Below are 26,801 nucleotides of genomic sequence, written 5' to 3'. Positions count from 1 at the left end.
CCGCTGTTGCTCTGCTCTCTAAAGAGCCCAAGGTCTGTCCAATTCGCGGGGACAGACGCTCCACTGCAATGGACTCTAGGACTAAGGGTCAGAGCTGCCTAGCGACTGGGTTGCTGCAGAACCAAGTGGCCGTGGTTACTGGCGGGGCCACCGGCATCGGAAAAGCCATCTCCCGGGAGCTCCTGCACCTGGGTACGTGACCAGACTTCTGGAGCTAGAGTCCGCAGAGGTCTAGCTAGGTAAACTGGGTTCAGAAAGAGAGGGGGGCGCTGGTGGGGCAGGGGAAAGATTAAACTACGAGCTGCGGAGCTTGAGCTTTGCGAGGGACAAAAAAAAGGTGTTCTTCCCCAAAGCGGAGAAATGTTCGTAGATGAGCCACGAAGTATGAATGAAGTAAAGGGACTTAGAACCAAAGATTATACTGTGCCCGAAGTAGGAAATAACAAGACCTGTAAAAACATGCTATGGAATTAATTGTGTCTTCGTAAGGTTAATTGATTCCTAATTCCAGATTAGGCGTTATTCAGCAAAAGGTTGTCAACCTGATGAGAGAGAGGCTCTGATTGTTGCATCTTCTCACAACCCCTGTTGTAAACAAAGCAAGAGAAAAGAAAATTGAATATTTATTTAACTTAGAAGAAAGATCATGTAAGCAGACACGTAAGGAAAAAAGCCACCAAGAAGAAAATAGTTATATTTAATATTTATATATTTGAGAATGTATACACCCTCTTTGGGTTTAAGATTGAAAAGTTTAGCCAGGCAGTGGTGGCACATGGCTTTTATTCCAGCACTTTCGAGGCAGAGGCAGGTGGATCTTTGTGAATTCAAGGCCATCCTGGTCTACAGAGCAAGTTTCATGACAGCCAACGCTACACAGAGAAACACAGTTTGGGGAAAGAAAATAAAAGCGCAAAGTTTAGAAACATATATAGAAAAATTATTTGCAACATGACAGTTTTATTATGTGAAAGCTTTGACAAGTAGATTTTTAAAAATCTGACATAATGAGGGGGAAATTAACCAATGATATGATTCCAAGCTGAGCTAAACATAGGAAATAAATACTTTATCTTATCTTGCAAAAGAAAACAAGACACCATTGTATTTTTTCATTTTAACAACACTTCCAGTCTATCTGCCACCACGAAACTTTTCCCTGGAGGAAGAAATTAATGAGGAAGTTAATCAGTAACCATTTGGTGCAAAGGTTAAGACCTTGGCCTGAATCAACAGATTCATAGGATCTCAGTTCACCTTCCATAACCTTCCATGACTTTGTAGGTACTGAATATCTTTTTCAGTAAATTCGCATTAGGCAAACATTACACCGGTTCTGGGGTCAGGCAAGAGACTATTCTTGTGGCATGACTGAACTAGTAGGACAGTCATGTGCTCTGGAGATGCTATGAAAATGATGGAGTATGCCCCCTAGGGAACTACTTCCTATACCTAAAAGAGATGTAAACATTGTGTTGTTATAATTGAATTACCTTCCATGAGAAAACATGAAAAATTATTTTTAAAGATTGTTGTATTTTTATGTATGTGTTGGGAGCTGGAGCAGAGCAAATGAATCCGAGTGCAGGCACCCATGAAGGCCATGAAGGCCCCTGGGATTAGAGTTACAGGTGGTTGGAGCCACCTGGTGTGCATGGTGGGAAATGGGCTCCAGTCCTCTGTGGAGCAGTACATGCTCTTTTTTTCTTTTCTTTTTTTTTGTCTTTGTTTTTTATGCTAGAATTACTGGCTGTTTTCTGAAAGTTATTATAAAAACCCAAATTGGACATTTGAACATTATAAAAACATTAGCTGGGAGTTGGCAAGTTGGCTCAGTAGGTAAAGTACCTGCTGCCAAGCCTGGCCATGTAGGCTCAATCCTAAGAAGGTACTGACGTCCACAAGTTGCCCTCTGATCTCTGCACCATAGCATGCGTGCCAACACAGGTTTCAGATGGATCTTTCCGTCAGACTGATCCCACAGCCACATCATCTCCACATGAACACTCAGTTATGGTCCTCTCCCTGTCTGTCTGCCTACCAGGGAGTCTGTCAAACTCATAGTATTGCAGTAATATGGTTTATTCATAGGTCTCTCTTACACTTGCTATCTCTCAGAGGTGGCTGCTCTTTTTTTAGTTTCAAAGCATTTTTTTCCTGTGTGTATTTGTGTGTGTGTGTGTGTGTGTGTGTGTGTGTGTGTGTGTGTTTTCATCTAGCTTCTTAGTCTCTTCAGGCTAGAGAGTAAATTCAGTTCCTACTGTTCCATCTTATCCAAACCCATCCTAATTCCTCTTCCACCACTACCCCCCATCTTTTATAGGAATGTACAAAATACAAGTGGGGTTTCTCTGTGTAGCCCTGGATGTGCTGGAACTCACTCTGTAGACCAGGCTGGCCTTGAATTCACTGAGATCCACCTGCCTCTGCCTGCCAAGTGCTGAGATTAAAGGCGTGAACCATGGACAACTTTTTATTTATTTATTTATTTTTGTGCATAAGTGTGTTTTGCCTATATGTCTATCTATTTATCATGTATGTGCCTGATGCGTGTGAAGACCAGAAATGGGGAGTCAGACCCCCTGGAACTAGAGTTATCGTCAGTTATGAACTACCATGTGCATGCTGGGAATTGAACCTGGGTCTTCTGGAAGAGCAGCCTGTGCTCTTAACCACTGAGCTATCTCTGTAGCCCCCTTAATTTGGACAGCTCTTGGAAGCTTATTTCCTTCCTCTCTGGCTATTTTCTCCTTAGGGTGTAATGTGGTCATTGCTTCCCGGAAGCTGGACAGATTAAACTCTGCTGCACATGAACTGAGAATGTCCCTGCCTCCCTCAAGCAGTGCTCAAGTCACTGCCATACAATGCAACATCAGGAAAGAAGAAGAGGTGATATAAATAGCGCGGCACAGCATATTTACTCATTGCTCTTCCTAACCCCACCTAGCCATACTTAAAGGGGACGAGGACCACTAGAAGGCAGAGCTGTAAGAAGATCTGTGTGCTCCTGACTCACTGAGCTGCTGACATCAAAAGGAGGGTGGTGAAGCAAGGAAGGAAAGCTAAACAAGGATGTGCTTGCCTTAGACCCTTTAAGGCATTTCTTAGTGTTCTCTCTCGGCCTGTGTGTAGGAGTGTCTTGGTGACTCTTTGGTGTGTCTTGCTAGCAAAATTAGAATTTTGGTGTGAGATTTATGAGTATTGTATAGTGATCAGTTCACAATGTGGGATTTGGGGTCTTATTTACTGGTGGCTTTATGTATTCGGGGTGTGGTATTTAGACTTAATATGCATTGTAAGAGTCTACAGATTGCTTTATATCTTGAAACAAATGACTGGGCCATGTAGCAGGGAGCTATTAAACTTGTACTTCCAATGTTTCTTTAGGTGAATAATTTGGTCAACTCCACCTTAGCTAAGTATGGTAAGATCAACTTCTTGGTAAACAATGGAGGAGGCCAGTTCCTGTCTCCTATTGAAGACATCAGTGCAAAGGGATGGCAAGCTGTGATCGAAACGAACCTAACAGGCACTTTCTACTTGTGCAAAGCAGGCGAGTGTTTCAATAACCACAACACAGAGCAACAACAACAAAAAGAAAGCCGTGTCATTAGTGTCATTAGTGAGAAATCAAAGGGAATGCTGGAAGAGGAGCTGTTAGGGACACGGAAGACTGGTGTCAGTAACATTTGACCCGTGCTCCTATTGATCTGGTACCTTATCAAAATTTATATCTTATATTTGTGGTCTGTGTCTCTTTAGAATTTGTTTTTATTTTAGTAGTGTCTATACATGCATGTGCATTGTAGGTGCACAGCTGCATGAAGAGACAGGAAAGGCATCAGATTCCTGTACCTGGACTTGGAGGTAGTTATGAGTCACATAGTGTGGGTGCTGGGCACAGACTGAGTCCTCTACAAGATCAGCCAGTGTTTACCCCTTGAGCCATCTCACTAGCCCATGTCTTCTGAGTTTGATCCTTGTTTTGTAATTTTCTAAAGAAATTAATGTTATTTTTTTAAAAAAACTTGATGTTGGGACTGCCTAACATTAACTTAAAATGCCCCAAATTCAGGATTCTTCTTGTTCTGGTGATGATTAAACTTAGTTTAAATTTTTTTGCGGTGATGGCACACACCTATAATCCCAGTACTGAGGAGGCAGAGGCAGAGGCAGGTGGATCTCTGTAAGTTCGAGGCCAGCCTGGTCTACAGAGCTAGTTTCAGGACAGCCTCCAAAGCTACACAGAGAAACCCTGTCTGGAAAAAACAAACAAGAAAAGAAGAAAAGAAAAAAGATGTATGTTGGCGCAGGGTATAATAAAGGGAGAGTCAGCACACTGTTTAATATGTTTGCCTGTGTTCTACAGTTTACAATTCCTGGATGAAAGAGCATGGAGGATCTATTGTCAATATCATTGTCCTTATTAACAATGGGTTTCCAACAGCCTCGTAAGTATTTTATGTATTTTTTTCTTTCTATGCCTTTAGGTTTTGTTCTCTGGATGACGAACAGTAGTGAACAATGTCTTAAATCAATGATTCACCCCTTTAATAAATTGCAGCCCTAATAATTTCCTTTTAAAAGGCTGTTATTATTAATTCATGGAATTTGTCATACAATGTACTTTGATCATATTCATCTCCCATTTCCTTTTATTTGAAACTTTAAAAAATTGTGTGTTCTCGGAGGCCAGAGGTTAGCATCAGGCATCTTCGCCAATCCCTTTCCACCTACAGCTTTCTGACTTGGCTTGAATGGCTGGCTAGTGAGTCCCGGGGACCCTCCTGTCTCTGTCTTCCCCCTTGCTGAAATCACAAGGGTGCACTGCCATGCCTGACTTTTATGTGAGTGTGAGGATCCAAACCCACGTCCTCAAGCTTGAGCAGAAAGCACTTTACCTCCCTGCCTTTTCCCTAGTTGCTAATAATGCCCATTCCGATTAAGGTGGCTCTATGTGGTGGTCTGAATTAGAATGGCTCCCATAGTTTATATGTTTGCTTGTTTGGTCCCCAGTTAGTGGAACTATTTGGGAAGGATTAGGAGGTGTGGCCTTGTTGGAGTTGAGGTGGTGTGCCACTGGGGGTGAGCTTGAGGTTTTTATGGAGGTATTCATGTTTATTATTTACCCAAAATGCATATTACCTGGAGGTCATATATCTTTTCTGACAATTAATCAAGATGTTACAAAACTAGCCATCACTGTAGGAAATAGCTTCTTTGTTAAATTGTGAAAGTTAAATTGATCTGGATTAATTTAGATTTGAATATCATGAATATATCTGCTTGGTTTTAGGACTGTTAAGTTGTAGCTCATAACAGAAACTCAGAGTCATCGTCCCCCAAATTCCTGAGGGGTTGTACTTCTAACTAGCCAATCTATAAGTAACAAGTTGACTTCCTCTATGAAAATTTTAATAACATACTTGCTGCCTGTATTATCTGGACTCCTTCAGTTGTTAGAATATGGGTTACTCTGTGTTTCTCTAACATACCTTTTAGAGATAGCTTATCAGAGGGTTTGCTTTGGCTCATGGTTTCAGATGGTTCCATCCATTGTAGTGAGCCAGGAGAGGGTTCCATTATCCATTATAGTGAGCCAGGAGAGGGTTCCATCATCCATTATAGTGAGTCAGGAGAGGGTTCCATCCATCATAGTGAGCCAGGAATGGATTCCATCATCCATTGTAGTGAGTCAGGAAGCAAGGAAAGGAAGATGCTGGTACTCAATAGCTTCTTTGTCTGTTTGTAATGGTCCTGCCCACATTCAGGGTGGGTCTTCCCTCTCCCTTCCCCACAGTGAACCTCAGTTAATGCTCTCAGAAAACATCTTCACAGACACACTGGAGGGGTATGCCTTACTAATCCCTAGGTGCTTATTAATCCAATCAAGCTGACAAGCAAAGTTAACTGTTACATACTAGCTCTTAACTGATGAGGCACCTCTTCAGCCCACAACCCAGATTCTTTACCTGGTGAGATACATGTAAGTGTGTGTGTGTGTGTGTGTGTGTGTGTGTGTGTGTGTGTGTGTGTTATGAGCATTCTTTCCCACCAACCTGGTTTCAGAGCTTCATCAGTCCCAAAATAACACACAGAGACTATTAGTTATAAAGCTGTTGGCCAATGGCTTCTTATTAGCTAGCTCTGTCTTAATTATTAACCCATATCTATCAATCTATGTATTGCCACGAGGCTCTGGCTTACCCAGATGTCCTGCATGGTGTTACTCCTCCAACATCCTACAACCCAACTGCCCTCTGCATACACTTCCCAGAATCCTTGTCTCCTAATCCCACCTATCATCCTGCCTCATTGGCCACAGTACTTTATTCATCAACCAATAAGAGAAACGTATGTACAGAAGACATCCCCATCGTGTGTATGTGTGTGTGTGTGTGTGTGTGAGAGAGAGAGAGAGAGGGGGGGGGACCTTTCAGATGTACTAAATTGTAAATAATCAGCCAACATGCAGGACTACAAGTTGAAGGAAACCCCTCATCACTTACTACCTAATCTGTTTTCCCACAGAATTTTTTTCCTAATTTCTATGGTAATATTTTTACATTAAACCTCTTGGTTCTGGGGATAATATGTTTTACATAGAAATCCTGAATCACATTATCTCTGTACTTTCTTTTTTAAAAGTCTTTGTGTGTGTGTGTGTGTGTGTGTGTGTGCGTGTGTGTGTGTGTGTGTGTGTGTGTGGTGTTTCCTCTAGTGTTTGTTACAGAGTCAGGATCTCATGCATCACACGCTGACATTATACTTGATTTGTAGCCGAGATTCATAACAAAATCAATCTTCTCTAATTTTCTAGTCACTGATATTCTTGTCAAGTTAGTTTATGAGAAAAATGTTCAACAGAAACTGATGCTAATGTCTGTGTCTTTAAAGGCACTCTGGAGCTGCAAGAGAAGGTGTTTACAACCTCTCCAAATCCATGGCTTTGGCATGGGCCCACAGTGGAGTGAGGATCAACTGTGTTGCTCCTGTAAGTAACTGTTAGATTCCAAGTCTGTTGGCAAATTGGGCTCCTCTGATTCCATTTGTTTTGTGGATAATTATGTCATTGATGACAAGATAGGTAGTGTAAATATACTATAAAAGATTGACTTTCATTGAACATATGTGTCTTGGGTGGTTTTGTGTGTCAACTTCACACAATCTAGAGTCATCAGAAGAAGGTGCCTCAGCTGAGGAAATGCCTCCAGGAGATCCAGCTATACAGCATTTTCTCAGTTAGTGATCAATGGGGGAGGACACAGCCCATGGTGGGTGGTGCCATCCATGGGCTGGTGGTCCTGAGTTCTATAAGCAGATGGGCGAGCAAGCCAGGGGAAGCAAGCCAGTAAGCAGCTTCACTCCAAGGCCATTAGGTGAAATCTCTCTCTCTCTCCTACACAGATCGACTCAAATGTCTCCCTTTGGTGTTTAGGTGGAAATAATAGCTGCATTTGGGCTTGGTAGCACACATGTGTAACACTGGTGAGGTGTTGTGGGGGAGGATAGACAGATATCCATAGAGCCCGCTTACCAAGCAGCCTCACCAACCTGGAGCTCTGGCCAGCCACCAAAGTGCCTCCATGAGCTCTGGGTTCAATAGTAAGGTGGACAGTGATTAAAAAGGAAACTTGATGTTAACCTTTGACCCCCACATGCATGCGCACATCCATGCAATTCATACACCCACTTAAAATGTAAATTACAAAAATTTTAAATTAGATTTCCCAGATACATACATAAATCTTGGATTCTGGTGTGTTTTTTAAATTTCACTTTAAATCTGGAAACCCTATACTTGCATCTCTTCCCTGGTAAAGCGGGCCTGCTCATAGGAGGGTTAGGCCATTTGTCCTGGTTAAGTGCCCGCTAAAGTCCTTACATAAACATGCACTTCAGCATGCACGAAAAATCCCAAGGCTTAGCTGGGAAAAGGTCTCCCGAGTGACCATTCAAATGCTGTTTGTATAGCGGCCGGATGCCCCCCTCCAACAGTCTTGAGAAAAGCTGATTTAGAAACATTTATCTTAGGGCTGGAGAGATGGCTCAGAGGTTAAGAGCACTGCCTGTTCTTCCAGAGTTCCTGAGTTCAATTGCCAACAACCACATGGTGGCTCAGAACCATCTGTAATGAGTTCTGGTGCCTTCTTCTGACCTGCAGGAATACATGTAGGCAGAATGCTGAACACATAAAAAAAAAAAAATAGATCTTTTTTAAAAAGAAATGTTTGGGAGGGAGAGGGAACTGGAATAAATATGTAAAATAAGAAAAAAATATATACATATATATTTTTTAAAAGAAATGTTTATCTTTTTTGTTGACACTTTGCAGTTGGTATATTCCCCTGATGTCTGCTGGTTGCTGTTGTTTGGGCACCAGCGATGGAGCCTAGGGCTTCAAGCATGCTAGATAAATGCTCTACCTCTGAGTTACATGCCCAGCCCTTGGTGTCTTGGCAATTTCATTTTCCCTGTTTAATCCCCTTCCTGTTTTGTTTTCTCATATAGGGAGTTATTTATTCCCAGACTGCTATTGACAACTATGGTGAATTGGGACAAAGTATGTTTGAAATGGCCTTTAATAATATCCCAGCAAAGCGCATTGGAATCCCTGAGGAGGTGATGTATATGTCTGGCATTGATCAGAATGACATGAGAAATGTGTGACATTTGGTACTCTTGGCATGTGGCCTGGTTCACTAGTAGAGACCATTATTCCACTGCCACCACTGTTTCTCCTGTGCCAATTTGGGCTCTGGGAAATAACCTCAGGAATGAAGATTGTGAAGTTAAAGGTAACATGTTTTCTTGTTTCATGCCGATTTGCAGCTGCATTAAGTTATCACATGCAGGGTGGGTACAAGCCACTCTAAGCAAGCCAGATAATTACAGACTCATGAAGTTCAGTATGCAAAAACCAATAGGTTTTTCAAAAGACCTAGAAGTAAACATAGCTCTAATGGTGGTGGGAGTGGGGGAGAAGGTTCTTACTGAAGAATGAAAACAAACAAAACAAAACAGATAAATGTATGGGAGGCCGGAGACATGGCTCATCAGTTAACAGCAGGAACTACTCTCCCAGAGGACCTGAGTTCAATTCCCAGCAACCACATCAGATGGCTGGCAGCTGCCTATAATTACCACTGCTGGGGGATCCAGCACCTCTGGCCTCTTCAGTCTCCCATACGAAATCCTACACACACACACACACACACACACACACACACACATTTCTTGGTAGGAGAATCAGCTTTATTAAAAAGTCAATTTTTTGGTGGTCCCATGCCTTTAATCCTAGTATGCAGGAAACAGAAGCAGACATAGAGATCTCAGTGAAAAGGAGTCCAGCCTGTCCACATAGCAAGTTACAGGCTACCTAGTTAAACCATGTCTCTAAAAATAAACAAACAAAAAAGTTTTAAGGCAAATTACAAAGTTTTAGGTGATAATAAGATAGGTCAGTGGGTGAAGATTGGATTCAGACTCCCCCATAGAAGTGCAGTACCCATGGAGGCCAGAAGAGGGTGTTGGATGCTCCAAAGCCATTGTGAGCTCCGGTTCTTGGCAAGAACAAAAACATGTTCTTCCTCAAAGCCCAGTTAAAAAGAATTTTTTAAACGGTCAGATTTCCTTACATCATCTATACATTTAATATAATTTTGGAATTTAGCATGCTAAGAAGAATTTATCTAGATAAATACTTGTGCAAAAGTTGCCCAAGATTTTCAATTTAAATTTTATTTTATTTTCATTGTGTGTAGGTGTGTGTGTGTGTGTGTGCCACATATATATATGTATGTGTCCATGTGTTCCCTTACACTGCACACACACCGATAGGTCAGTCAGCACATGTCTTAGGACTTCTGGCTCTTGAGAAGTACATTATACCATCTATCTTGCCTCTGAAGTCAAAACTACAAAACTCTTGATAGGAGAGGGAATATGGTTCTAATCTCTAGAAATAGCTCATGTTACATTTTATGTGTGTCTACAGACACACATACCTAATTTATTGAATTTTTTATGTCAAGAGACTACTGTTCTAATTTAGATCCTGTGTTTGTGAGGACAGTAATCCTATAGTGAAGGTTCTTGAATGTGATTCTGTTTTCCCACCGCCCGTCTGGTCCCACCGCCACACCAGCCCCAATTAACACACAGAGACTGTATTTGTTGGTCAGGTACTAGTTTCTTATCGGCTAGCTCTGTCTTAAGTATTAACCCATTTCTATTAATCTAAGCACTTCCACGTGGTCTCATCTTACTGGAGAGTAGGGATGGCGTTCGCTCTCTCCAGTCTCTCCGTGCTAACTCCTCCCTACTACTTCCTCGAATCCTCCTTGTTTCCTAGTCCCACCTTTCTTCCTTTCCTATTGGCCAACAGTGTTTTATTCATTAACCAGTATGAGAAACATATACATAATGACATCTCCCATCATGGTCCCATACTGTATTGAGAGTGAGTCTATTTCTAGGCATGAAATCCTAAACTAGCATAGATCATATGCTAAAATTTAGAAGATTCCAGTATTCCCGGAGGCAGAGGCAGGCAGCTCTCTGTGAGTTAGAAGCTAACCTGGTCTAAGTTAGCTTCCAAGCCAGCCTGGGCTACATAGTGAGAATCTGTCTCAAAAAACAAACAAACTAATAATAAGGAAGATACTGCCCCAAACGACCATTTGTTGGGCCATGTTCTGTTTACATTTTCCTTCTAAAAGGGAAGAGCAGATAACATGATTAAATTTTACTTGGGATAGATGGCTTTTTGTTAATGTGAGTTAGAGTGTCAGAATCATATTAGAAATTTAAACCAAGAATGTAAGAAACACTACTTTATTTAAAAATAATAGCAAGCATTGTGTGCTAATACAAAGCATTTCTTTTTACATTCATTTGACACATTTACAAACTTTTTAATTTGTGGCTTCCTCATGTGCTGGACCATCGCCTTTGTGTCTTCATTCAATCTGTCAAAATATGATTTTTTTTTTTTTAAGAAAACGCATAGGAAGAAAGTCTGGCTTCCTACAGCTGGAGAGCTGGAAAAGAGATCATTTGAATAAGATTTTCACATGAATGTCAATCTTTTTGTTTCTTTCTTAGTTCAACAAGTGATAAGCAATTTATTTATTTATTTTGGCTTGGTTTTGTTTATATATATATATATTTTTTTTGAGACATGTATTACTGGCTGCCCTCCCCCATTTGATATGTAGCAGAGACTGACTTGTATCTCTGATTGACCTCGGGGTCTTGGGCCTGCTAGAACTCGGCTATACCAGTCCCAACAGTTTCTTTAAAAATTAGTTAATTAGTTGCAGTGTGGAACCTGGCATGGTGTCACTATACTTTCTTTTCTTCTTTATTTAAAGATTTATCATGCATCTCTTATGTATTCAGTGTTCTGCCTACATGTGTGCCTCACTTCCTTTATTAGAAAGGAGAGAGAGAGAGAGAAAAGTGCTTGCTGATGGGGAGGGGGACTTGTTTGGAGAAAGGAGGTTCAGTGGGAATAGGAGAGAGAGGATAATGGGGGAGAATGACTAAAATTCATTATATTCATACACGAAATTGTCAAAAATTTTAATGAGTACATGAAAAAGAAAACCCTTGTCCAGATACTCATTTTAACTGGAACCCAGCCATTTTAGACATCAGGTAAAAATGATGTTTCATTTAAAAAGTGGTTGTGGAGCTAGAGAGATTGCCTGGTGGTTAAGAGCAAGTGTTGAAGATCGGTGGCGGCGCACCTGTAATTCCAGCACTCAGGAGGAACTCTGATTTCCAGATCAGCCTGGTCTACAGAGTGATTTCCAGGACAGCCAAGGCTACTCCTAGAAACCCTATCCTGAAAAACAAAACAACAACAAAAAAGCACATATTACCCTTACCGAGTACCCAGGTTTGGTTCTCGGGATCCACATTAAGTGGCCCATGGCCACCTGAACTGGAGGTCTGAGTCCTTCTGGATCCTCAAGCACCTGCACTCATGAGTGTACATGCCCACACAGGACACACACATTATACACACATGTAATTAAATGTAAAAACTAGTGGGAGAGCTTTTTCTTGAGATGGCCATTTTGCTTCTCTGTGGAGCAAATGCACTTGGGGTGTGTGTGTGTGTGTGTGTGTGTGTGTGTGTGTGTCCGAGCATGTATACGGACATGTATGTGCTGTGGTGCATGTGTGGAGGTCAGAAATCAATTCTGTAGAATTGTCTCTCCTTCTACCCTCTATGAGGTAGATCTATGAGGTCTGATCATATTCAGGCTGTCTGTACCCCTAGCTATTTCTTTGATCATTTAACGAACACATCAGTCCCTGGTTAAAAAAAAAAGCCAGGAGAGGGCTGTGCTCAGGACCATCACCCTTCGAGAAACTCGGCTTCTGTTTACTATCAGTAGAATGAATTCTCTTTGGTTTGGGGGAGATTCTCTGGAACCTAGCCAAGTGACTACATCTGGGGTGATGTGGTGGGGACCGTGAAGTCCCGCTGGGGAACGCTCCTATGGGCTGCGTAGCTGTGCCTTGGGCCTGAACAAATCAGGATGCCACACAACCTTACAACTGCTACACAGCCTTACTCTACCTGGGGCCAAGTTGTAAGGGGTATGCGGCAGTGATGACAAATGAGGTTGTGTCAGACAAGGGAAGCCTCAGAAGGGAGTTAATTGTTGAATCGGGAAGCTGCCGAGATTTGGGGTTCACCGGTGTCTCCTCCACACTATGCTGCTTGCCTGCCACTGTCCAGGACCTCTTCACTTCTTGTCACCTTTGCCCTGATCTTTTACCTGACTTCACTGTTGTCCAAACTGTGGATGCACACAGTCTCCGTGCTGTCAGACTGTGATGCACATATATGAGGATTCATGGTGAAGCCCTGTGGTTTGAGATGTGCTCATTCGGGAGTACAAGGCTCCCAGGAATGGAGAGAGAAGCCTTTGATTCTTTTCTTAACTTGTTTTTAGCTTTTCCTCTTATGCACACACATATCCTCTTCTGTCCCCAGGTCTCTTCTGTGGTGTGTTTCCTGCTGTCCCCTGCGGCATCCTTTATCACTGGACAGTTGGTCAATGTGGATGGGGGCCAGTCCTTGTATAGCCACTCTGTCAGTATACCAGGTAAGCAGCCAGGAAGCAGAGCCATTAGCTCTTCACCTGCCCAGGCTCCGTGTCTTAAACACTACTGCAGAGGGGAAAGCTTTGTCTTATAGGGCATCAAAAAGTACAAAATGTTTATGTTAGTGATAGGACTTTACAGAAAATGTTCTCAGCTGAAGAAAATCTCTAAATCTCTAGGCACAAAGAGTGACAGGAAGGAGGCAAAAGCTGCCTATGCTGTTTAAAGATTTAACTCCGCTTTTCTTCTCTAGTGAGTGGTTTGCATAGATGGAAGTCTATGCAGTCCAAGTCTATTTTGTCCTCTTTGGACTGTGTGTGTGTGTGTATCAGTTTCTCTCATCATTTTTTTTAAATAATGTATTTAAATTTATTTTATGTGCATTGGAGTGAAAGTGTCAGATACCTTAGAACTGGAGTTACAGACAGTTGTGAGCTGTCATGTCGGAGCTGGGAATTGAACCTGGGTCCTCTGGAAGAGTAGTCAGTGCTCTTAACCACTGAGCCATCTCTCTAGACCTCACTCATTTTTTATTCATTAAAGCTTAACTTATTTTACTTTATTGAGATTATTAAGATGAAATCTCTCTGTGTAGCCCAGCCTGCCCTCAGCCTCCCAAGTGCTGGTATTTCAGGTCTGTGCAATGATGCTGCCTTGAAAATGTACTTTTGTAAATTCAATTCAGTAACAATATTATATGATTTGATATGTGTGTTTGTATCTCTCTTGGATTTGGAAGGGTCTTATAAAAATCAGATGGTCTAGGCCAGGTGTAGTGGCACTCACCTTGAATTCCAGAACTCAGGAGGCAGAGGCAAGCAGATCTCTGTGATTTCCAGGCCAGCAAGGCTATATAGAGAAACACTGTCTCAAAACAAAACAAAACAAAACCAACCATACAAAAATCATATGGCCAATGTCCTAGTTTTACAAATGACAAATCCACAGAAAGTAAAGAACACAGGCTGGGGAGTGACTCAGTAGTTAAAAACACTGGCTGCTCTTCCAGAGGAGCCTTCATGGTGGCTTACAACTGTAACTCCAATTTGAGGTAAGCTGATACCCTCTTCTGGCCTCTACAGGCACCAGGCACACATGCGTTACACAGAGATGCATGCAGGCATTCACACACATAAAACAAAGAAAAAATTTTAAAAACAGTCTAGGAAAAAGGTTTAAGAGATTTGCAAGTGACACACCCTTTTCCACTTACTAAACAGATCATGACAACTGGCCTGAGGGAGTTGGGGACCTTTCTGTGGTCAGGAGAATGAAGGAATCTTTTAAGAAGTCCAAGCTCTAAGTCAGGGAAACACCCACCCGACTTGTTCCTGTGTGCCTTAGCATCTTGAGAATGTTTTGTACTTACTTCACAGGAGATTATAATTTCTGTTGGGGAGGGAACCAAAAAACTAATTTAAATGTTACCAGTTTTACCTATGCAAAAACTACTCCCAAAATAAATGTACCTTCGTGTTCAAACCAGTTATCTTTTAACCTATGTTTCTTTAAGTTTTTTATTTTAAAATAATGTTTAGTTGTGTGTGTGTGGGGGGGGGGGGGATGAGTGCAGTGTCCAAAAAGGCCAGATGCATCAGATCCCCTATGAGCAGGAATTTCAGACAGTCGTGAGACTCCTGACATGGGTGCTGGGGATGAATTCACTTAGGTCTTCCCAAAGAGCAAAAAATGTGCTTAAACCACTGAGCCATCTCTCCATCAGAGATACATTTTCTGACAGTGGTGACCCAGAAGTTGAGAACCTGTGTTCTACAGTGCCTTTTCATCATTCCCTATTGACAACACCTATAGCCATTTGGCAAAGAGCCCAGCTCAATTTCCTCAAGGAAGGCTAAGAGAAATAAAACTGTATGGGGATAAAGCAGAGGCTACATGAAGTTTTGGTGTCTCATAAAGTAGACCTGTGATCCCAAAGGTCAGGAGGTGAAAACCCCATCAAAGTCATCTTCCACTATATAATGAGCTCCATTCTGTACAGCAACACCTTGATGGAGAAGGAAGGGAGGTGTTCTCATTAAGAGTCTTCCTACTTGCAGTTTTCAAACTCAGTTTTCTTGAGGTTGTCAGTTTACTAATAACATGAATAAACACCTTTTTTGACTATGTGATAAGATTCCTAACAAGTTTTTGTCATCCTTGGCTTTCTGGTTTGGGTGTTGGCTCGTGAGTTTTATAATTGTTTAATGCCAAAATAGAGAGTTGCGCAAGAAAACAACTGAGAACTAAAACTAACAGACTCACCACACTCAAAACTATATATACTCTACTCGCAGTAACCCTCTATACACAAACAGAAATAAAAGCCTCTTAGAAATGGAAGAGAACAGTAGTCTAATTCTTAACACTCAGTAAGCTACATAAGTGGAGAAAAGATTACAGAACCAGCTACTATTGGGAGAAAACTACTCAAATCATAAGCAATTACTGAAAATACAGTAAGTTCTTTTCTTAGACCAACCATACTCCCCAAGGGGGTGCACCGTTCCTGGAAGTACTGCAATACCAGGTCGATGCGTGGAGTGGACGGAGCAAGCTCCTATTCCAACTCCTACTTCCAAAAATCCATTTAATATATTGTCCTCGGATAGAGGACGTATCAGATATTAAACTGATAAGAACAGATACTACACTTGATCTTAGCCAAAAGGCCGAGAAGCGATACCCGGCACCTCCCGCTCAGCCTTGCCCTGCGCTCGCGAGCCACACCAACGTCGTGGTGACCGCTCGTGACCCTGACTCGAGCCTCTTTCCCGCGTCTCCTTCCGCTTCTCGACTTAGTCCGCGTCCCGGGCACTCCACTCGCTCTCTCAAACCCACAGCTTCGGCTACAAATTTCCACGACCCTGGCGCTCCCAGCATCCCCGCGCGCGCGCACGGCGCGTCTTATTTGCATGTCCCGCCCCCTCGCGAGGGGCGTGGCGGCACCAGGACTCAAGGGGGCAGCCTCCGCGTGGCGTGCATGCAGTCTCCCGAGCACTTCCGGTTACACTCCACCGGAAACGGAAGCTCGAAGGCGGGTCCACGGCCCGAGGCACCTGAAGGTCAGGATGAGGATACAGTGGCTGATGATGGTCGAATCTATTTGTCAAATTGTCGTTGGCCCAAGGACTAGCTTCGTCTGCCGATCGAGTGACTGGCTCCGAGTCGCTCCGAGTCGGCTGCGTCGCTGTGGATGAAAGAACGAGACTGGTCTGCACCGCTTCCCGGAAACTTGATGCTATGTGTGATTGATAACCGCTCCTTCACCTGCTCACTGGAGGACCGAACAGCGTGGGGTGGCTCCTTCTTCCTCAAGCTGTTTCTGAGCTCCGCAAGCTCCATAAGGCTCCACACACGTGGGGGGCATAGTACCTGACACCAAGCAAACGTATATGTACACACTGGATAAATAACGTTGGTGCCTAATTCATTGTTCCTCGAACTTGGACAATTATTTTTTCCTTCTTTACTCCTGTCTGCAGTGACTGAGCTACGTGTAGGTGTTGACGCACACGAGCCCAGAATCAGGAGCGTCTGGGAGCCCCTGGCCTGATTCAGGGGGCAAGGGGTGATCTGTGGCAAAGGATGACAAAACAGCAGAGAGGAGCAAGACATTGGATGTTCTGGAAAATGTTTTGAGGTCAAGATTGAAAGGTGGCAGGCAATTAGTTTCTGCGACAGATAGCATTGACTTTTTCACTGGAAAACTCTCTCATATCTATATATACATATATAGATATGTTGGAGGGTTTTGTCAGCCACGAATCAACAAAAGGGGGGTTAGAGGGAGGAAGATGGCCAAATGGTTTATTCCAAGCCAACTCCTAAATACCAACCCTGAGAACAAACTTAGCATGGGCTCTGGAAAGTCATGGTTCCCTCTGTAAAGTAACTATGCAGTCCCTTTAAATATCTTGGTGGGGGCAGGGGATAGCAAGTGCTCAGAGATAAGGGTATTTGCTGCTAAGCAGGGTAACGAGTTACATTCCCAACCTACCCACCTGATTTCCGCAATGGGATGCAACACCACACACACACACACACACACACACACACACACACACGTGCATGCATGCACAATTGTGGAAATATAGAGGGAAAAAAATAAGCAGGGAGCCAGTTGGCATCTACCTGTAATTCCAGCACTAGAGAAGTGTAAACAATTTCAGGTTTCAAATCAAGCCTCATCCATAAAGCCGTTAAGGCGCTAGCATGAACTCTTAAAAATCTACAAAATGCTGGGTGGTGGTGGTGGCCTAAATCTTTATTCCCAGTACTTGGGAGGCAGAGGCAGGTGAATCTCAGTGAGTTGGAGGCCAGCCAGTAAGGAAAACAAACAAAAATGTGCAAGGATGGGCTAGAGAGATGGCTCAGTGGATAAGAGTTCTAACTGCTGTTGCAAAGGACAAGTTTTCAGTTTGATTCCCAGCACTCAACTTCGGATGGCTCACAGTCACCCATAGTTCCAGCTCAGGGGGATCTGCAGACAACACCACATACATGCACACAACCAGAAACACAGGTACACATAACTAAGATTAAATATTTTAAAAGGAAAAGAAAATCTGGTTGGGGGTTGAGGTAGACAACAAGGTAAAGAAAGACACAAGATTCACTCTCTCTCTCTCTCTCTCTCTCTCTCTCTCTCTCTCTCTCTCTCTCTCTCTCTGTGTGTGTGTGTGTGTGTGTGCTTGTGTGTATAGGGTAGCAGTCTCCTTTGCAGTCTCAAGACTGAAGGAATTTATGTCCTGGGTCCTGATAAGACATATCAAATATCAATGCAGCACTCCAAATGCTATGTCAATGAAGCCTGATGACTGTCAGAGACATCTAAAGAGCACAACATGGGCCATTTTGATCTTTTTTTTTTGTTTGTTTGTTTGTTTTGTTTGTTTAGACAGGGTTTCTCTGTGTAGCCCTGGCTGTCCTGAACACGCCTACTGTGTTGCCAAGACACACTTATCTAAATAGATAAAAGTTGCACTAGCTGAGCGGTGGTGTCACACACCTTTGGTCCCAGTGCTTGGGAGGCAGAGACAGACAGTTGTCTCTGTGACTTCTAGGCCAGCCTGGTCTATAAAGTAAGTTTCGGGACTGATTCCATAGCTGCTGAAAAACCCTGTCTCACAAAAACAAAAACAAAACAAACAAACAAACAAACAAAAAACACAAAAACAAACCAACAAAAACAACTGAATTTTATTTCATTCTTATTAGGGGGCAGGGTATGCATGCCATAGTGGTGCTTGTGGAGGATGGAGGGCATATTTAGGGAATTATGTGGTTCTCTCCTCTGCCATGTGGTCACCAGAGCTCATACTCAGGTGTTTGTCAGGCCTCCTGGTAGATGACTTCACTTGCTGAGTCATATTATCACTGACATTCTTTATAATTTAGGAAATGTATGCATAATTTCAGGCTTAAATATATCAAGTATCAATGCTTATAACATCATCAATGATAAATTTGCTTCTTGGTAGCTAAGAGAGATGCACTGGTTAGTTTTTCTCAACTTGACTTAGAAATGTCTGGGAAGAGGCAACCTCTCCATAATCCTGGCCTATGAGTAAATCTGTAAAGGCATTTTCTGGATTAATGATTGATGTGGGAGGACCCAACCCACTTTCACCCCTGTGCAGGTGATCTTGGGCTATATAAGAAAGCAAGGCTCAGGACTGCAGAGTTGGCACAGTGGCTAGAGGTTAGGAGCACTAACTGCTCTTAAAAAAGACCTTGGTTAAATTCCCATCCAGCACACACAAGACACAGCCCACAACTGTCTGTAAACCAATTCCAAGATAATGACACTCTCACACAGATTTATGTTTAAGCAAACACCAAAGCAAAATGAATAAACTACTTAAAAAAAAAAAAAAAAAAAAAAAAAAAAAGACAGGCCATAGTCTCTACTTTTAATCTCAGCATTCGGGAGACAAAGGAAATCTGAGTTCAAAGGGGGGGTCGGGTCTCATCTATAAAGCAAGCTCCAGAAAAGCCAAATCGATGCTGTGTCAAATGCTTTTTCCTATAAGGGAAGGAAACGCGAAGTGCCAGAAAACAAAGCTAGCTACTTAACTTACCTGCCCCTAGAAACCATAACCAATATAACTGCAAAAACTAGCTTAGACTCAGAACTAACTGTAGCAAACTACTGCTTTCAAACACTACAAGACCAATACAGTTTTGGCAGAAGTGCACTAGAGACTATTATTAGTGCCTCTTTCATATAAGTAGGACAATTCTGTTGTTTAACCTTACTTATCCCCCGGAGGGGTGCACCGTTCCTGGAAGTACTGCAATACCAGGTCGATGCGTGGAGTGGACGGAGCAAGCTCCTATTCCAACTCCTACTTCCAAAAATCCATTTAATATATTGTCCTCGGATAGAGGACGTATCAGATATTAAACTGATAAGAACAGATACTACACTTGATCTTAGCCAAAAGGCCGAGAAGCGATACCCGGCACCTCCCGCTCAGCCTTGCCCTGCGCTCGCGAGCCACACCAACGTCGTGGTGACCGCTCGTGACCCTGACTCGAGCCTCTTTCCCGCGTCTCCTTCCGCTTCTCGACTTAGTCCGCGTCCCGGGCACTCCACTCGCTCTCTCAAACCCACAGCTTCGGCTACAAATTTCCACGACCCTGGCGCTCCCGGCATGCCCGCGCGCGCACGGCGCGTCTGATTTGCATGTCCCGCCCCCTCACGAGGGGCGTGGCGGCACCAGGACTCGCAAACGACCCGGGTTTGGCATCCAGCAAAAACACAGGGCCCCTAAGCGGTGTACAACGAGATGCACCTAAGGAGCCTCGGAGGCAGAACGGTGGCTGAAGGGCGGGCCTACTTTTCCTAGTCCCCTTTGGCTGAAGGTTGATCTTCCCTTGTTCAGGGTCTGGCTCTGAGACTGCTGAGCAGAGTAGAGAGGCCAGCAACCCAGCAAATTTCTGTTAAGCATATCCACAAAGTAGTCAAGGCAAATTCATTTATTTATTTGTTTGTTTGTTTGTTTGTCTTTGGATTTTCAAGATAGGATTTCTCTGTGTAACACACCTGACTGTTTTGTAGACCAGGCTGGCCTCAAACTCACTGGGACTCACCTGCTGGGATTAAAAGCATGGACCAATAATGCTTGGCTAACAGTGCCCATCTTTATGAAAGAAGCCAGATGTACCTTGGAATGAATTTTAATGTACACATACTTTCAATTTGTTGTATACTCAGGATTGAGTTGACTATTATCAACTCCCCCCCCTCAAAGAAAAAATATTGTGCTGTGCTTAAGTATGGCTAAAATAAACTAACTGTTGTTAGCCTCTGGAAGTTCGAAACAGTGACAACTACTAATTGGAACAGAACAGTTTCATTCTTCCATCATATCCCTGCTGGCTGTAAGATCTTGAGGGACCACTCCCCCCCCACACACACACACTGTGTGCATTTTCTCTGAAGATGAATGGTTTGTCATCTTTGTATCCTATATGATACTGAACTGACGTCATGCTAATTGCATAGAGTAAAGGAGAAAGTCTACTGACCCACATCATGGCTAAATTAATGGTTGAAATTAGGTAGGGTAGTGGTGGTGCACGCCTTTAGTCCCAGCACTTGGGAACCAGAGGCAGGTGATGGGTCTCTAATTTCAAGGCCAGCCTGATCTACAGAGCGAGTTCCAAAACAGGCAGCAAAGCTAAGAGAAAGAGAAACACTGTCCCAGAGAGAGAGAGAGAGAGAGAGAGAGAGAGAGAGAGAGAGAGAGAGAGGTTGACATTAAAGCAAGCTTTCTAAATTCGTGTACAAGGGCTCAAGAGATCAGCATTGGACTGGGGAAGATAACGTTTTCTAAAGCTCATGGGTAGGGGATTTTCAAAAGGGGGATTTGGCAGGCAAATAGTTGGGGTTCCAGGAGCGGAATATACACATAACAAGTTGCCTGTAACAACCTCCTGATAGCCAGGCAGTGGTGGCACACACCTTGAATCCCACCACTTAGGCAGAGGCAGATGGTCTCTATGAGTTTGAGGCCAGCCTGCTCTACATAGGGAGTTCCAGGAGAGACAAGGCTACACAGAGAAACTGTCTTGAAAAACAAAGAAATAAAAACCAAAGGAAGCAAGCAAACAAACAAAAACCACCTCCTGAAACAAAGACATGATTGCAAGATAGTCATAACAAGGTAGTAGTAACAAGGTGGTCATAGCAATAAGAGGTATAAACCCCCAAGAAAAACAAACAATAAGTGGTATGATAACTTTTTGAAACAAAGGCACAGTTGTCCTTTCTTGGAGTAGGCAGTAGTTAAGGTTACATACAAGTGAGTCATACTCATAAACAGGAAAGAATCGAGTTTGTTCTTAGATGGCTTTCAAGGCTAAGATGGAGGCAGGCTGGCTTATCAATGTGATAATAAACATTTGGTAAATTGAATGCCTTTGGAGGTCACAGTGGTCTGTGTGAGGATGTGTTGAAAATTTCATAATTTTAAAACAGCATTGTTCTCTGCATATCATTGTAGGGTTCCTACAGGTTTGGGGCCCTAACAGTATCAGAGTGGCAGTTCCTTGTGGGGTCAATTCTGTCAAATGGCAGCATCTCCTTGGACACACAGACACACAGACACACACACACACACACACACACACACACACACACACACACACCATGTCACTAGTAAGTTCACAAGGAGCTGTGGGAGTCCAGGAGGCAGAGCATAGAAGACCTGGTTTGCCTTTTGCTTTCCCATGCCTCTGTGCTTATAGCTGATTTTCCGTAGGAAACCATCCCTCTACTGCCCTTAGTCCAAGGTCTCACTTTTCCTGTCTCCCAGTCCCTATTCACTTTAGCACTGTGTAGGTGTGCATGAGACTGGCACCTGCTATGAAGCTAGATTCCCTCCATCTGCATAGCCCATCAAGGGGTCAGGTCCAGGACTGTTGGTTGGGCAGCTGGGAAGGAGCTGTTCTCTTAGTTCGATAACAGAAAAAAAAAAAATGTGCAAGACACGGGGCTACTGGGATCGTGAGAGTGGCACCAATTCATCCCTGGATGAAAGCAGATGGATTGCAGGTGTGCACAATCACACTTATTTCTTGGTACGAATCAACCAGCAACCAATGCCATAGCACACACAGGCAATCTGGATGTTGCAGTTGAAGGAATACTGGTTTGGAACCACAAAGAACCTGGAACTATATATCGAGGGTTCAGGCTGGAGTCTTACAGCAGGTGAGTTGGGGTTTACTAAACAGTTATGATCTGAGGGCCAAAAGGAAATAAACATGCTCACACACCCATTCCTCTCATGGTTCTCTTTATCCCACAAGGCTTTCGGTGTTTATACCCAATGCAGATACAATTAGTAATAAGGGCATGCATATTCTCCAGTACCAGGAAGGCAGATAAAATGTTGAAATAAGGCAGGCAGCAACAAGTCTGGGGGGTGAGGGCTATGTGACTGGAGAAGCATCCCTGCAAAACTCAAGAGGTGGGGGGAAGGGTTAAATCCAGTGAGGGGCTTATTATCACTAAGAAGGGAGAAAAGTGTTAGCGCAAAAAAGTTACATTATTTTGTGGTTAGAAAACCTAGAAATCTGTAATTGATAAATTAAAACAAGGAAGAAATACTAATAAATGTAAGGGAAGGAAGCTGGAAAACAGCATCTCAGTGGCTATGGCAACCAGCACAAGCCCTTGCTTAATTCATATTAGCATTTTTGCCAATTGATAGTCAATTCTCTCTACACTAGATAGACATAGGAGAAGCTATGTGAGATCCGGAGGCTGCAGCTTCCAGCTGAGCAGTGCCCCACTTTCCTGAGTCTGGCTGGTGCCACACAGTCCTGCTTCTCAGAGGGCACAGACATTTGTGTCTCCTGTCTTTTGAAGCTCTGACTGTAATCTATTTGCAAGGCTTCTCTCCCTACCAGGTGACCTGCAATAAGAGATCATTGTAGGGAGGTAGGTTCCAAGTTACATAGATTTGACTATGAGGACCAAAGGGTTCCTTGACTGTGAATGAATACTTGCACACCAGAGTCACATGGTTACCCAGTTTACCAGTACAAGCGGACGAGTTGCACTATATTGTCTATAGTGGAGGAGGAGCCCTATTGTTTCACAAGTGTTTAACGGGGATATTCACCACCACCACACCTGCCTTTTGAAGTCACTGTCATTGCTGGGCGGGGAGCCAGGCAAAGGAGCTGCAGGGCCGGCATTCCTGGTAAGCCAAGACCACATGGAAACACTTGATAGAAATGGATTAATATTTAAGACGGAACTAGCTGATAAGAAATGCTAGTAACAGGCCAAGAGTTTTATAATTAATACAGTGTCTGTGTTATTTGGGGCTGACGCAACTGTGGGATCAGGTTGTCGGGAAACTGCTCATAACAGGCAGGTATCCCCAAGGCTTTGCAAATGGGGTTTTTTCTCCAGCTGAATGGATTGATGGTAATCCCGGTGAACATGTTACTGGAATCTTACTGTATGATCTTATGGTCCAAAACAGAAAAAAGCACGAAAAAACAATTTGCATGGACTAAATTACACCCTGTATCTATGAGCCTGGCCTCTTTCTGGCCAATTTTGCTTGTTAATGTTATTCTATCACAATCAACAATGTATAACGTACATTTCCATCTGAGAGCTAGGCATGACACCCTACCATGCATGAGAAGAGTATGTCTTACTCTCCACCTTACCCCACTTTGTTCTTTGTAAACTTCCTTTGACTTTGCCTCGCCTCAAAAATGATTACCAAAGAAACAAGCGCACACAGAGCAAATACTCAGTACTTTTCTTAGGTACAAACAACTAATTAATAATACCTACACTAATGGTAATTATGGTTTTACAAACCGACTTTTATCCGAGACAGAAAACCTCTTTATAGCTACTGTTCTAGAACTGAAACTCAGAGGGGAAGGCTGGTATTAAACCCCGAGAAACCCCACACATTAGCATTCACAAGCTTGTAGAACTTGTAATTAGACCTAGAAAACACTGCTTTAGGAGACTTATGGTAAAAAAGCACACTAACTTTAAAATGCACAAACTAAGCTAGCAAAAAAAATTATAGCATTTATACGACCTTACAGAACAAAACTTATACAAGTACAACAAAATACAAAAATCTTCTTTTCTTTAAACAAGTTTATTCCCCGAGAGGGGTGCACCGTTCCTGGAAGTACTGCAATACCAGGTCGATGCGTGGAGTGGACGGAGCAAGCTCCTATTCCAACTCCTACTTCCAAAAATCCATTTAATATATTATCCTCGGATAGAGGACGTATCAGATATTAAACTGATAAGAACAGATACTACACTTGATCTTAGCCAAAAGGCCGAGAAGCGATACCCGGCACCTCCCGCTCAGCCTTGCCCTGCGCTCGCGACCCACACCAACGTCGTGGTGACCGCTCGTGACCCTGACTCGAGCCTCTTTCCCGCGTCTTCTTCCGCTTCGCGACTAAGTCCGCGTCCCGGGCACTCCACTCGCTCTCTCAAACCACAGCTTCGGCTACAAATTTCCACGACCCTGGCGCTCCCGGCATGCCCGCGCGCGCACGGCGCGTCTGATTTGCATGCCCCGCCCCCTCACGAGGGGCGTGGCGGCACCGGCACTCCTCCCGGCAGCCTCCGCGCGCTCTCGGTGGCCTCTTCCGCTTTGGTCTCCTAGGACAAGGGGCAAGGGAGGCGGGGGACGGGGAGGATGTTTCTGAGGTCGAAGGTTGTACAAGCGGAGTGACGTACTGTTCCTAGTTTGCGTGGGCGAGCAGACAAGCTTCACCTGTCCCCGGAGAGGCTGTTTCCGCTTCGGGCAGGCGGCGTCAGGCAAGCGGGTGTCCGAGAGTCTGGTGGACGCGGAGGGATTCTGACCCCCTCCTCTGACACTGCGTCTGCGCGGCTTTCCCCAAACCCTGACAGTTCGTTACTGACACCATGCCCTCCCCTCCCTCACCTGGTCACTTAGCGACTGAACCATGAGGGTGGCCTGGCCTTCCAGCCGCTCCTGCTCCCTCCGAAATTAGCGGTGGTCCCTCGGATCTTAACCCTAGTGAGGCAGGTGCTGTACATAGCATCCTCAGGTATTCTCAAAGACCCCTTCACAGGATGCTGGAAATAAAGGGGGCTGAGTGGTTAAGAGTGCTTAACTGCTTTTGCAGGACCCGGGTTCGGTTACCATTATCTACACGGTATGTCACTGCTGTCCCTCAGTTCCAGAAGAGTATTCAGCATCCTCTTCTGGCATCTGGACAACAGGTCTAGTCTACTAGAGCACCCACCCCAGACTCCCTTCTTTCTATCCCAGGTATCTATAGGAAGTAAGGACTCAGCGCTTTCCCCAGTGACACTGCACCACTGTGCTCTGAACTTATGGCTAGTCTCATCAGCCTACCTTAGTGTGCCCGCCCTTGCTCTGTGCTCAGGGTTGTATGTAATAGTAATTGTTGGGTGACTAGACCGTGGGTATCTGGTGATGCGAGGGCACTGATCAGAGAGGCATTTGGGAGGCTCTTGGCCTGGTTGGGGGTGGGGAGGGGGTAGGAAGACAGATGTGGCATTTGTTGGCACAGTATTAGAGAGGACTAATTGCTGGGGCTGCTCTAGAATGTTGGGGGGCCATGTCAAGCCCCCCAGGAGAGGAAGGGATGTTTCTTCCACAGAGATAACCTTGACTTTTCCACCCTTCATTTTAGTTGAGTTTGTCACTGTTCCGAAAAGTTAATCAACACCCAAACAAAAAGGTGGTAAGTTTCTGAACCAACATAAAAAAACCAGATCCAGGAAACATGCATTCAACAGCATGGACTCTGGAAGGTTCATGAAGGAATTGCATGAACCCTTTACTGTTGTTTCTGTCGGCACAGAGGCTACACTTGAATCTACTGCTGTCTCAGACAATAATTGCAGCTCTTCAGTTATTGGCCTGCTTCTCTGGCAGCAGGCTGTGGCTTGGCCCCAGTTATGTTCCCACAGGCATGGCCTTTGTCACTGCCACCAAATACAGCCTTTAATTAATTAAATCTCTGTTGTTCTATTTATCGGTAAGACACAGGAATCAGAGAATGGGGTGATAACCTTCTAGCTCAGAGAAATTGAGTAGCAACTAGCTGACCTCGCTTTGTTAGTGTTCTCTGAAAGAGCATCCTTTCACTCCACCAAAACAAAAGCAAAAACCATGTCTCTCAAAGTTCCTCCCTACTACTTCCTGTTCGTCTCTATCCATCTACCAGACACCCTCTAATTCTCTATGGTTACTTTCTGTCAACTAGGTGCTAAACTCAGCCTCCCCACCCAAGGTTGACTTTACTTAATTAACACAAATGCAAACTCGGGGTTCACAGTGTGATTGAATATCCCACAACACTTCACAGCCCCAAGAAGAAAGTAGAAAGTGGAGTTTGATGTGACAGTCCTGTAATCCTACCTCTTGGGAGGTGAAGCTGGGAGGAGCATTGGGGGGTGAAGGTCAGCCATTGTGTTTAACCACTTGGAGGCTAGCCTGAGCTACATGAGACTCTGTCAAAGCAAAGCAAAAGGCATAAGGGGTGGGGGAAGGGAGGAAAAGGGCAGGCACTATCAGGTAAGCATCAGACTAGGACTGGGATCCTCAGAGGACTCAGGTACTTCTTCCCAGACTCAAGATTTAGAGACCCGAGGCCCCTCCAGCCTCATA

At 43.9% G+C, this 26,801-nt stretch overlaps 1 protein-coding gene and 3 non-coding genes across 4 annotated transcripts; 1 reads left to right on the top strand and 3 right to left on the bottom strand.

Moving 5' to 3' along the window:
• The first annotated feature begins 14 nt into the window (after positions 1-14).
• On the top strand, positions 15-14,607 carry Pecr (peroxisomal trans-2-enoyl-CoA reductase). The gene is made up of 8 exons (XM_051190436.1): positions 15-192; positions 2,756-2,889; positions 3,388-3,553; positions 4,370-4,451; positions 6,898-6,994; positions 8,512-8,622; positions 13,016-13,127; positions 14,346-14,607. The coding sequence occupies exons 1-8, from the start codon at positions 69-71 to the stop codon at positions 14,426-14,428; spliced, it is 909 nt and encodes a 302-aa protein (XP_051046393.1). The 5' UTR covers positions 15-68; the 3' UTR covers positions 14,429-14,607.
• A 1,008-nt stretch (positions 14,608-15,615) lies between these two features.
• LOC127226579 (U2 spliceosomal RNA) lies at positions 15,616-15,806 on the bottom strand. Its single transcript, XR_007834907.1, has one exon. It is a non-coding gene; the product is annotated as a U2 spliceosomal RNA (small nuclear RNA).
• Positions 15,807-19,393: 3,587 nt separating this feature from the next.
• On the bottom strand, positions 19,394-19,584 carry LOC127226580 (U2 spliceosomal RNA). Its single transcript, XR_007834908.1, has one exon. It is a non-coding gene; the product is annotated as a U2 spliceosomal RNA (small nuclear RNA).
• Positions 19,585-24,286: 4,702 nt separating this feature from the next.
• LOC127226581 (U2 spliceosomal RNA) lies at positions 24,287-24,477 on the bottom strand. Its single transcript, XR_007834909.1, has one exon. It is a non-coding gene; the product is annotated as a U2 spliceosomal RNA (small nuclear RNA).
• Positions 24,478-26,801: the final 2,324 nt, after the last annotated feature.

This window comes from Phodopus roborovskii, unplaced genomic scaffold, assembly GCF_943737965.1.
Source record: "Phodopus roborovskii unplaced genomic scaffold, PHOROB, whole genome shotgun sequence".
NCBI lineage: Eukaryota > Metazoa > Chordata > Mammalia > Rodentia > Cricetidae > Phodopus > Phodopus roborovskii.
The sequence above is the reverse complement of the archived record's forward strand: the minus strand, read 5'-3'. Positions and strand labels throughout refer to the sequence as shown.